Source organism: Channa argus, chromosome 18, assembly GCF_033026475.1.
Source record: "Channa argus isolate prfri chromosome 18, Channa argus male v1.0, whole genome shotgun sequence".
In the NCBI taxonomy this organism is placed as follows: Eukaryota; Metazoa; Chordata; class Actinopteri; order Anabantiformes; family Channidae; genus Channa; species Channa argus.
The window spans coordinates 5252749-5264965 of record NC_090214.1 but is presented as its reverse complement, the minus strand read 5'-3'; the positions used below and the strand labels follow the sequence as shown (position 1 = coordinate 5264965).

The following is a 12217-nucleotide window of genomic DNA, read 5'->3' as shown; positions in this document are numbered from 1 at the left end:
CAACTAAATCAGGTGTTTGTTGGGGCTTTCGTCTGCCACAGATTCTATTTGGAAGTGTGCTGTGTTTGAACTTTTAAAGCAACAATGGACTTCTGTGGCAAAGAGTGTGAATTTATTAGCCACACCTGTACAATCTAATGCAATCCAATACATCAGCTCTGCAATGAATTCTACTTTTACAAGGCCATCATTTCTCACTTTTTATGTTAAAACCGTTAAAAAAGGTGACAATTGTATTTTGTCCCCCTCATTCATTTTAAATAGTGTGGCTAAAACTATAGAACCATCTCTCAATATATTGCACTATAGTACAACTCCACCACCGACTATGACATCAATAATAAAAAGAGAGTAGAATTATCTTAACAGTTTCAACTTGAAAACTGAGAAATTATAAAGTTATTAAAGTACAATTTAGAGGAGAGGTGCTGTATTGGATTGCATTAGATTTTACAGATGTACCTAATAAAGGGGCCAGTGAGTGTATGTTTGTGCCAGGTAAAGCAGGTGGAGCTGTCCACCTGGTCTGAGGAGTCACCTGGGCCAAGAAAAGAGGCTCCACCACAGGTGTTTCTGTTAGACCATCTCCATGCTGAAGTGTTTGGTGTCTTTATTTGGATTTTGTGCCAAATTTGCCAATTTTGTAAAACTGATCGTATACACTTCCATATTTCATTTCTTTTGCAATTTACATTTTGCAAACAAATTACTTTTGAGTGCATTTTGCTGTCTCTGGACCCATCTGGACACACCATCACTAAGCTATAAATCAAAACTCTTGTTGGTAGCATCAGTTCATTGCTGGTTTGTATCTGGTGATATCCTAAATATAGAATAATATATATTATTCTATAGCAATATATGAAAATGTCATAAGCTGTGAGTTTAAAATAAGCCACAATGAAGCAAAATACATCACAGGTATTACCTTAACACTGGGAAATAAGTGGTGATTAAACCACCAGTGACTTCTTAGAAGTGAACACTTTCGAAGAGTGTCAGCAGATGTTCTGCATTTCTTGAATAGCACAAATTGGATCAAGCTCCGTATTATTAAAACAGGAAGAAGGCTGCAGCCCCTGCTCAGCTCAAGCATCATGGAGAAGACAAGCATTTGCCACATGGATTGTACGCTTAACTCCTTGTTGCTTTTTGACAAAAGCTTTTTGTATTTTCTGGAACATTTTGAGGATACAAGCGCCAGTTCATTATCGGCAACGATGCCAGCGCTCACCGTTCCTACCTGTTCCACTTTCCGGCCTATTCATAAAGGTCGTGCAAGGCCATCGTCATCGTATGTCTGGCATTAATGTTTTCGCTCTGTTTCTGTGCACAAGAGAAAATCTGTGCTTGCAAATCTTTTCCAGTACAACATGCCAAAGAAGATACGAGCTGAAGTTCGTGAGCAGACAGGTGAGACTGACTCACTAAACACCAGTGGGTTTTTCTACTCTGATGACAGACAAGGTTTTGTGATCATTCCAAGTGTATACATACTCTTAAGATTTATATTTCTCCCTAGTCCTAACAGTCCTGTCTATTAATGCTGCAATGCCCCCCTCACATAAATCCTGGCACTGGATGACTTGAATGGAAAACATGGTGCCCAGCCATGGTGCGTCCTGCCAAACAAGAGTTTACAATCTGTATATCAACACCAGTGCACATCAGACAGAGAAAGCACTGGGTTCGTTTTCTGTCAAAGGTTTTATTGCTTTCTTTGATATTATTACACTATTAGAATTGTTTAGGTTTTTACAAGAGCTTGTTCTGTAAAGTCGTAATAATCTAATAAGGCTGTAGCACCACAAACTGCAAAAAAACAAAAAACAAACAAAACCCCCCCCCACATCTGCCATTTGACGTGGAGACATTTTACATTTGCAATTCAGATGGCTGCCTAAATTAATTACTCTTGGATTGTGATTTGAAAATATAATTCTTCATTCTTCTTTTTTTTTCTCCTAATGATAAAGTCATCTTCTGGATTTCCCCCTTGCTGCATGTACACTTGTCTCTTGTATCCCCAGGGCTCACTACAACTGTGACAGGGAACACAACAGAGAACAAAATGTGCAAGTTCACACACTGCAAAGCTTTATTGCAGATACACACTCCTTTTGTTGCTCCCAGATTCTTGATCTGCAGTACAACATCCTACATTGAATAAAAATGTGGGTTTACGCAATGTTGTGTCTTTGGAGCTGCCAGGAGCTGCTCTGTGCCAGGATCCACGATTTATCTGATCTTTTGGACCAAGTTGAATTTGAAATTCCCCCTCCTGTCTCCTTAGGAAACTATCATTAAAGTGAAACCACAGAATGAACTCCATTCTGTAATTTACCTCCGTCACAACACTGGAAAGCGATGTTTTGACATAGGGGCTGTGAAAGATTATTGGGTACTCGGGAAATGATTGAAAAGATATAAAATGCAGGTTTAAATACGTGTAATTCAGCTTGGACAACGTTTACAAGTTCTTGACAAATGCTGTGCTTTGGTTTAAGGGGGAACCCGAGGAGGAAGATGTGCAGTTGCATGTTCCTGTCTCTGTATTCTCATCTTTGAAGTCTTTCCCAAGGGTCTTTCACAGTTTTAAAAAAGTACATTTGATTCAGTAATCCAGTTCCAGAGTTATTATTGTTAGTTGCCTAAGAATTACATGGCAATGTATATTTAATAACACAAACAATACTAAGAACTAGGTTGTATGTGATTTATTTGGCAGCATATTGTAAAGGTAGACTACTGCAAACATGCAAGTACAGTAATGTCAGAGTCATCGTTGAGCCATAGTCAGATAGTAGCTTACATTAGACCAACTACTTTATATTTGACATACATAAGGATCTGATCACTGATCTCCTTCATACCAACCTGACATCCAGTCAAAGTGGATGTGGAAAAGAGGAAAAAGGGACTGAAACAAATTTTTTTTCAACAGAAACACACCATTAAATCATAATTGCACATCTTCTCTCACAGGAATTTCTTTAGATAGAAAATACTGTCTGGAAGTCATCAAAGGAAGCGTAGCGCTCAGTGCTCCATCTTGAGATGATGTTTTTGGTTAGTAGAAAGTTTAAGAGAGTAAGTGAGGCCTTGTCCAGCAGTAGCTGTGCTTGGAGATTAGTGTGGTGTAGGTATAAAGTCGCCCCTAAATACATGGTTCAGGCCATAATTTGACCCGTATATCTGACCACATAACCATTATATTGCTAAGTGGTCATTTTAGAGAGGCTGGTTTACGCTCGGTGTAAATATTCTCTCCCCTTTTGAGGGTAAGCTACTCCTTTGATACAACTGAATCAAACGTTTAACGCCTTTAAACACAAGAAAGTGTCTAATGGTAAAAGGAGGTTACCCGAGGTAAAGCTGTTGTTAAATTAAGGCTGAGAAACAAAAGGCTGCAATTGTTAGACGGAGTCTCCACACTGATGATAGTTGAAGGAGTGATTCCAATTGTGTATCCTGCTTTTTTGCCAAAAGCCTCTTTCTGTCAGTGAATATAGGCTACAGGCAGAGTGTTGTAGAATGTTTTTGATGGACTGATACTGTTATTTTTGGTCGCCTCCTTTTTGTTAAATGGCCAAACGTCCATTACTTTTCAACAACAAACTAAACAGGAGGATATTAAATCGGCCCCGCTAGGCAACAGTCCAGTCTGTAACTTCAAGATGAGCCTCCACGTTCAAACTCATCTTTCACACGCGGTGTCAGGTGTGACCACAGCCACATCTGTTTGCCGTGTTTAAAACCAACCTTTACCGGGCAGTTAATGGAGGTCTGCCCACCAATGGGGGCCGCCATATGACAGCTTATAAAAGACAGCTGACACAGCAACAAGAGGTGGCGTCTGAAACTCAGTCCATAAGCTCTGTGTGTAGGTGTTTGTTATTTGCCTAATAATTGTCATATGCTACAATAAAACAGGGGCATTTCATATTGTTTCGCTTTCATTCTGTGATGATTGACAAAATCTCTTGTTAAACTGTGAATTACTGTATACTGTTTGTAGAATGGTTCTTGGTATGAAGATGAGAAGAGCAAGCTTTGGCTCCAAACACACTACTCGATCTAGTGTAAACACAAATTTTGATGGGAGTGTTTAACAGTCCATTAGGTTCTTTTGAAGCAGAAAACACTGTCAGCTATTTGCACTGCATCTCAATAAGAAGTACAAGACAAGACGTGGCCCCTTGATTCTCCAACACACTCACGGGAGTAGGCATCATGGCCTTAAACGGAGTGCAACAAAATCAGGATAATCCAAACAGACACACGATGCATTTAGCATATAGATGGTGATTCCGCAGGTGTTTCGCGTCACGATGTATCAGAGCATCAAAAATATATGTGGGTAAACTCATTCTAAGTGAGTTTCATTAGACATTTTCGTTGAGAGCACAATATCAACTCATCCTAAAAGCAGTTAACATCAGATTTGCAACACAAGACCACAAACGGCTACTGCAGCACTTTCTTCACAGTGTCTCAGCAGTTGTTCGGTTAAATGAAGTGAACCTAGACATGCGCCATGCAGTCAATAAAATGCCATTGCTCTGTTGATGATGATCTGTCTCAGACACACTTTGCTTTTCCCGCTCCGACCACCTCCGGTGGAAAAAAAGAATCCAGAGCGCGAGAGGCGTGAAACTTTCCCTCAACCTTTTCCTCCCTCCGTCAGCCAATCACAGCGCTGCCTCTAATATATGGCCTCCTCTGATTTGCCCGAGTCTCCCGTCCGCAGAGTGAGTGACAGCCTGCGGGGAAGACTTTTGTGTGTGTGTGTGTTTCTTTTTTTTTGCGTGTGTGTGTGTGTGTGTGTGTGTTGCCTTGTTGGACTTGAAGGGGTTCTACGTGACGACTGCAAGAGGGGGGCGACACTTGTGCTCGGAGGCGCAGCGGTGCAGGGCAGTTCAGAACAGCAGAGAGGAGAGGAGCAGTGCGGGAGAGACGGTGTCCATCCGTCAACTTGCTGGAGGAAACCCACACTAATAAACCCTTATGGCTGCTTGAGAAATAACGAAACACCCCCCCTTTTTTTTCCCCTTCTTCTCTCTTTCTCTGGGACTTTTGGCTTTTTAGTTGTGTCTGAGTTGTTGCAAGTCCAATTAGTTGCGCCAAGTTGAGAAGTGAATCCACTTGCCGTGGACTTCTGTGGCGGTCATGGATACCCATATAAGATGGAAAGTTAAACGGACGATAAGGGACGCCCAGATCACTTTAGCGGTGATTCTGCTTTTTGTCACATCGCAAGCGAGTTCAGGTAAGACGCGGATGCGGGGCTTTGTGGAGACACTTTGGAGCCGCGCTGCGCTCCAAAGTTTTTCTCTTTGCTTAAAGTTGACTACGATGTCCGCGCCTGCTCCTCAGCTCATCTTTGTCTGTTTCAGTGTTCAGCTGAAACAGACTTGTGTCATCAAAGAAAGTGCAGGTTTGTGTCAGGGAAGCCTCATCTGTCTGAGATGTGGTTATGGAGGAACTGTTTTGCAGGAAGGTTGTGCAGAAGTTTTTCCACTGCTGCAACACGCAGTAACTGATGCAGGCCTGCATATAATGGCTACACTAGGTCTAAAGGCATAAGACAGTAAAAGGATGTACAGCTGGATATCATCTGAATAACATGTTACATACAATTTTCCCATGTCACCTTAAGAAGGTTTGTTTTCCATTTTTCACACATATATTACTTGTTGTAAGAGTAACTTTGGTGCATTACAGTTTAAGAACAAGAGGCTTTTTTTCCCCCCTGTTGCCTTCTCTAACTGATGAGAGAGATGAGCATAATTTTCACCAGAGGGAGGGCTTGTCTGAAGTTGAAGGGTGGAGCCGCCTGAAGGACTTAAATACATCAGGGCACACAGCTTCTGAAGCACTGGGTCTAATGTCAAGGCTCAAACAACCGCATATTTCACTAATTGCCTTCTAGAAATTAACCACACGCTTCCCAGTAACTCGGTGTCTAAAAATATGAATGTAAAAGTTTGCTGTCCGCCACTTAAACATCAGTCAAAACCCGGCCCAAGTATAGGCTTGATGGGAGAAGCGATTTCTTTTTTTAAGGGAATCATTAGACACTCTTTGCTCTGAGGCCATGCAGCACAGTAGCCCTGGGACGGTGCAATGGCCTACGTGTATTATTAGCACCTTGAAATTGCTTGGCATGGTTGGTGGTCTGGTGTCTGCTTTAGAGGCTCTAACACGGGACTGTGAGGTGAACAGGTGGCTACTTCTGTCTGCTTAGGACGGTTCGAAAGTGTCCCAGATTGTGCTGATAGTGTAAATGCGATGCAGTTGCCTGCGGCCAGATGCTAAGTTTAAAACTCATCCTACTGTAGAAAATTCAAAATTGTTATCATAAAAAAAAAAAAACTGATGCATGTGAAGTGGTTTTACGGGCTTGTATGAGCTACTGTTAAACATATAAAGATATTGCTGCAGTGTGTATATTTTCCTCGTTGCCTATAAACACTGGTTGTTAACTGAACACATCTTAGGTCACTGTATAATGGTTGGATCCAGATCTGGGTCCTGTTTGATGACAGAGGAGGAGTTGGCTTGAAGTTTTGGTGGGACGTTAGAGAGCGTGGGCCTGAAATCTATTTGATGCTGCAGGCTGGTTTTAATCATGTCTTAAATTCAACTGAGAGCAACCAGAGTCTCCTAAGTGATCCTCAAGAGTACTGGTACACTTCCTGAAACTTGACACTTGACACATGCTAAATGGGAAATGCTTGATGACTACGTACTAGCAACATGCCGACTACAAGACTTTTACGTAAACTTATGATCTTGTTCTTCTTAGCTTATGTGAATGTACATTTAGGTCAAGCATCCAGTATCATTGTATTATTTGGATAACTTTAGATTTTCTTAAACATTGGACTATGATATGGTAAACTATTGCGTGTATTTTATTAGATTTCCTTACACATCTTCAGTATCAGGATTGACTTAGGTAATCGTAGTTTGTCAGCAGTAAAAGGTTCATCTTGACCCAAGCCAGAGGACCTCTGGGCCTCAGGGAGGACATGTATCCACTTGCAGAGGCCTGCCCAGCTACACCATTACTGGTTATCTGGGACTTTATTCACAGTTGCCTTTACTATCACAGAATACAAAGTTAACGGTGTAGCATGTAGTTTCATATTCATAAATAATTAGAAATTACTTGTAATACCGAAGGTTTAGTACAGATATTTGATGACACTGTATTAGGTAGATTTCCTTAATTTGTGCGTTTTACATTGTTTTTAACCACATTAAAAGCTACAATACCACAGAACCGACTGTAGACTTTTTCCATTATTGTTTGATATCTAATGTAATCCTGTAAAGATTTTATAATCACATATTACTACAATGATTCTGTCATTTGCATAGTACAATATACAAACAAAAAAAAATTACTTTAGTTACTCAAATCCAACTAAAATAAGTGCTTTGTTTTACTTAAATAAACTACATTGCATAAACTTAATATTGGTGGTGTTGTTTTCACCACCTGGGGGCAGTAGAACAACCCGTAAACAACACGTTATTAAAGCGAGCATGTAAGCTAACCTTTACCTCTATAGCCACACTGCAATAGTCTGGAGTTTTTTTTTTTTTTTTTGTTCACCTGACCAGTGTAAGTTGAACATTCACTTTCCTTTTAGCGGAATTTTGTTCTCAACTAGCTGTTAGCTCCGAGGACAACATCCGGGTCTTTACTCAGGTAAACGCTCCACTGCTAACTAGCTGCTAGGTGCTAACTTTGCTTGTGTTTGGTGGGGTTGGCGCTGGGCAGGAGGAGGTACAGTAGTTTCATCTGAGCCTTGTCACTGAGAACAGCTGTTGCTTGAAACAAGGTTGAGTGGGACTGTGAAGCAGAACAATGAAAACTGCCAAAAGCCACTTAAGTTTTTCAAATAGCAGCAAGATGCTTAAACGTGCCATAGAGCTAACGCAAATGGTAGGCGATAACTCTCCATAGAGTTTTCACTGTGTGTGAGCACTTGTACTAATATCTATTTCTTGCACATTAGCAATTTGTTGTAAGTTCACAGCAACCCGTGGACAGGGAGCCTTGGCGACGTGGATAGAGAGAGGAAAGCCAGAGTCCACAGGGAGGTCTTTTCTAGGCATTCATGAGGACCCCTCACTTTAAACACGTGTAAAAAGTGGTATTAACAGAAGGGCTGTAGTGTAAGACACAAGAATGGGAAGAAGGGTCAGAGTTCAAAGGTGAAAGTCAGGGCTCTCAGATTTGCAACTGCTGTCAGGTTTACGGTTTTGTTGCCCGGAAAAGAATTTCTTGTTAAAGTTTCACTAAATTGTCCCCATGCTCTCAGGGGGGAGCAACAAAAGAAGATGGGTTTTGGTCGGGATTTTGTCCTTTTAATGATTAGAATCGATAACAATGTTGGATTTGTTTCCTCTCAACCACTTTGCCATCTTTAGTTTAGATGCTGATTTTGAATCAAAACTGATTCAGTTAAAGGTTTTTGTATAGTACAGGTTATCAAATATCTGATGAACTAACATCAATTTAAATTTAATAGAAGGCATATCCACCTCCAAATGTGGGACCTGAGTTGCATTGTTTTTTATGACCAGCATGTTTGCTGTAGACCACTGTAGGCTGCTTTTTCTGCTGACTAGCCTTTTCTTCCCAATCAATGGACTCTCTACAGGTTGTAGATAATCTTTTTTTTTTTTTTATTATTAACAAAAAGTATTTATATGTCGTTTTTCAGCTATGACAGACATCCAGACAGGACTAAAACCTGGTTGTGCAAAGTACTTTAGTTATCAGAAATACAGAAAAGACATTCTTTGAATACCTTTTGCAAATGAAAACATGGCCGGATTTTAGCCAAATTCACAGATGGTGATTATTGACAGTATTGAAAGGACCAGCGGATAAGCCAGAGAATCAGGAAATATGGTTCTGCTTTTAGATTTATGCTACATATTAGGAACTTGTATTTGTTTTATCCTTATGTATGTTTCAAGGGGATAACCAGAAGAAGGCTTTGCTGTTTCACTGAGTGCCTTCACATCTGGAGTCGATAAGCACCATTGTGCTGTCTGCTAAGACCTCCAAAAAAACCGAAAAAATTTCTTCCAGATGTTTTCGTCCCATTCTTGGTGGAAGAGTGGATGGTGAAAAAAATACTTTTGCATTTTCAAAAGAAAATAAACTATTCTATGCTAGTTTTAGAGAAAATTCCTAATCAAAAAGCATTTGCGGACTTATAGCTGAGTCTTTAAAACATAGCAGCATGCCTTGCATTTCTGCCAGGTTTGCACATACATATTCCAGGGTCATTAAAAGGTTCTTTTTTGTTTTAGTGAGAAAATTTATGACAGGGTTAAAGGTTGCTTACAGCTGGTCTGCAGCTGCTTTTTATTTACTGTCTCCTTAAAACTGAGCAGCTCTGCTTCAAAAGGAATTTAAATGAATTTGAAAATTTAGTCGTTTTGTCACGTGTACAAAGTTCTTTACGAGGCCACTGAGAAAAGGTCATACAAGTGATTTAATCCTTAAAGAATTGAACAATCTGCACAACTTCCTGTGTTTTAATTTTGCAGGATGCTGGTTCAGAACAGCCGGTTGCCCTGAAGGATTTCTTTTCAGTTTCTTAAAGTCGTACTCATAAACATGAGCGAATGAAAGGGCAGGGATTCAGTTACATGTATATGCACTAAGAACAGTTATTTTGATGAGATCTGGGAAAAGTATTACTTTATCAAACTATTGAAGCTGCTTCAAGGTGTTGCACACCTTTGACTTTGTGTCATACAGTATTTGGTTGCCATTTGACTTTTAGGAGTCATTAATTTATTAGTAATCAACCAAACAGACATGAGCAAACAATATTTCAGTAAGTTTATTGAAATTGAAAAAGTGGCAATCCTGAGGTCATATCCCAGTCAATCAGAGAAGTGGCTAAGAAAATAAGTGGCTACCTGTGTGTGCCTACTGCCATGGTGCTGAGGAAGGAATCTGAGATAGCTTGACTGGGCAGAGAGGCAGTGACCCCACAACTGCATGTGCCACTTCAGCCTGTAAATGCAGGCTTTGAGGAATAGACTCTGCAAATCAGCTCTGGTGCCTGATAACAACATGGGAGATAAAACAAAATATGTGGGACAAGTTTGTGACCTTGTGTCAGAATTAAGGAGATCCTCCAGCACAAACAGTGCATTATTTGCCAAATGCTGAAAAATATATCTTCTATTTCATTCCAGACTAATTAAGGGTCAAATTACTGTTTTGAACTCTTCAATTGTGGTCTGTGCCTGTGACACAGTCTGCTTGATTTGAAGCCAGTGGCGGAAGGTTTTCCCCAAAGGTGTTGCTTCCCCAAATCTACCATCTGCTAGAAACACTCAAAAAATCAAAGATATTTTCTTATAGTTTCTCATTTGTTTTCTTGCATTTTGGTTTATTTATTTTGAGATACTGTTACATCAACATCTACTACTGTAGCTTCATCCATTCCATCCAAGACCTGGTCACATTGGAGAGAGAGAACATTTACAAATGTTTGCGCACTATTGTTACTTTAGTTATTAATTTTAAAACCAGAGATACTTTGAATGGCATTGCAGGTCAGTGAATTTGTATTACAGAGTGACTCTGCCAGTTTTCCAGGGGGTTTGAGTTTGGCTTGTTCAAGTATATGAACTGTCTTAAACTTCCCTTCGACTTCCCTTTTGGAAAACATCCCTCTCCTTCTAGTCGAAAAACTCCTCCACGTGACATCATCGGACTAACCCTTTCAGTTCAGAGGATGTCATTTGGAAAAATTCTGCAGCAGGACGTTCAGAGAGACAACATACAGATAACATCTGAATTGAAAAAGTCCTCCAAACATCATCATCTGGAGGGGGTTTCGAGTTAGAGGCAGTGAGATATTTCAATAAGTAAATTGTATAGCGATATTTAATTCCATTCGTTTACATGTACTTCCAAAATCATGACCGTTAGCAGCAGGCTTAAAAGACGTGACATTACCCTTTAAGACTGTAATAACTCTATACCCATCTCTAACATTTAGTTTTTATTTATTGACAAAGAATGCATTTTATCATAGTTACTTTTGTTGCAGAACATATAAGTCAACGGTGAATCTTTCTTCATAGTTTTCCTTGAAGAAAACTGACGGACAATCAGTGATGTAAAGGTTGGATGCGCTACCTCATGATGCCACTCCTGCTCCTGCTCCTGCATTTGATTTTCGACAGCACTCTTTGTTGCAGCATGTGGCGGATGGCAGAGTGAAAAGTTAGGTCTGGTCCAGGCTCATGAGTTGAGTATTCAGCTGGGAAACAGTCCTTTTCTCTGTAATAGGGTATTATAATCATTGAGCATGGAAAGCGATGCATGACTCATCCTTTCCAACCCCATTCCCCCTTCTTCCCCAGTCGGAGCTTGGCCACAGCCTGGGCAGTAGAAGTACTGTGTGTAAGCATTTTAATTCCTACTATACAATGGTTTCTGGTTACTCCTGAAACGTTACCACCGACTGCATGAGTTCTATTTTTACTTTATTAGGGGTTAAATAAGTAAGTAAGAGCTCATATAGCAAGGCAGCACTTTGCTTAGTCAGTTGTATTTTGTAATTAAGTCAGAGGTTGAAACAAACTAAAGAAAATGTGTCAGACAAATAAAGAAACCACTTACTGCCAGCTGGAAAAAGTCTTTGGGCAAGTAAAGCCTGCTTGACAATACATTTATGTAGTACGAATTCAGAAATGTACATTTTCAACCTCATAGGAATGAAAAAATTTTTATTTTATGTTCATACATTCACAGCTCTTGGTAAAGTGTGTAGAAAACTTGTGGTCTTGGTTAAGTATTGAAAAAGTCAACTATGGCTTTGAAGCATGAGATATGTTGATTGAATCAACTTAATCTTTGTGATATTACCAGAAAACATTTAAAAACATTCCATGTCTCACTTTCTGAACTAAAGCCTCCATCAAGATAAAGTCAGTAGCCTGATGATCTCAAGTAACATCTGTTTACAGGGTTGATGTTGTACAACACTGGTTAAAGTGTCAATGGGAGATAAATTGATGATCATCTTTGCTGTCATTGCTAGTCATGTACATTTCTTGGGCCTGTATGAGATGGCAAAGTTTCCCTAATCTCAGGCTACAGCTACAATGTCTGTTATCACTATTACAAGAGCAGAGATTGATTACCTCTGTTCATGTAGTT

General features: G+C 40.0%; 1 protein-coding gene across 3 annotated transcripts in view; it reads left to right on the top strand.

Annotated features, from left to right (window-relative positions):
* The first annotated feature begins 4853 nt into the window (after window positions 1–4853).
* Window positions 4854–12217, top strand: part of col5a1 (procollagen, type V, alpha 1) — a 69407-nt gene continuing 62043 nt past the window's right edge. For 2 of the 3 annotated variants that reach the window (XM_067483347.1, XM_067483346.1), the window contains exon 1: window positions 4854–5269. In XM_067483347.1, coding sequence (XP_067339448.1) covers window positions 5170–5269 — 100 coding nt within the window. In that variant the 5' untranslated portion in view covers window positions 4854–5169. The remainder of the gene's footprint in view (window positions 5270–12217) is intronic. The other variant, XM_067483345.1, reaches the window with a different exon arrangement.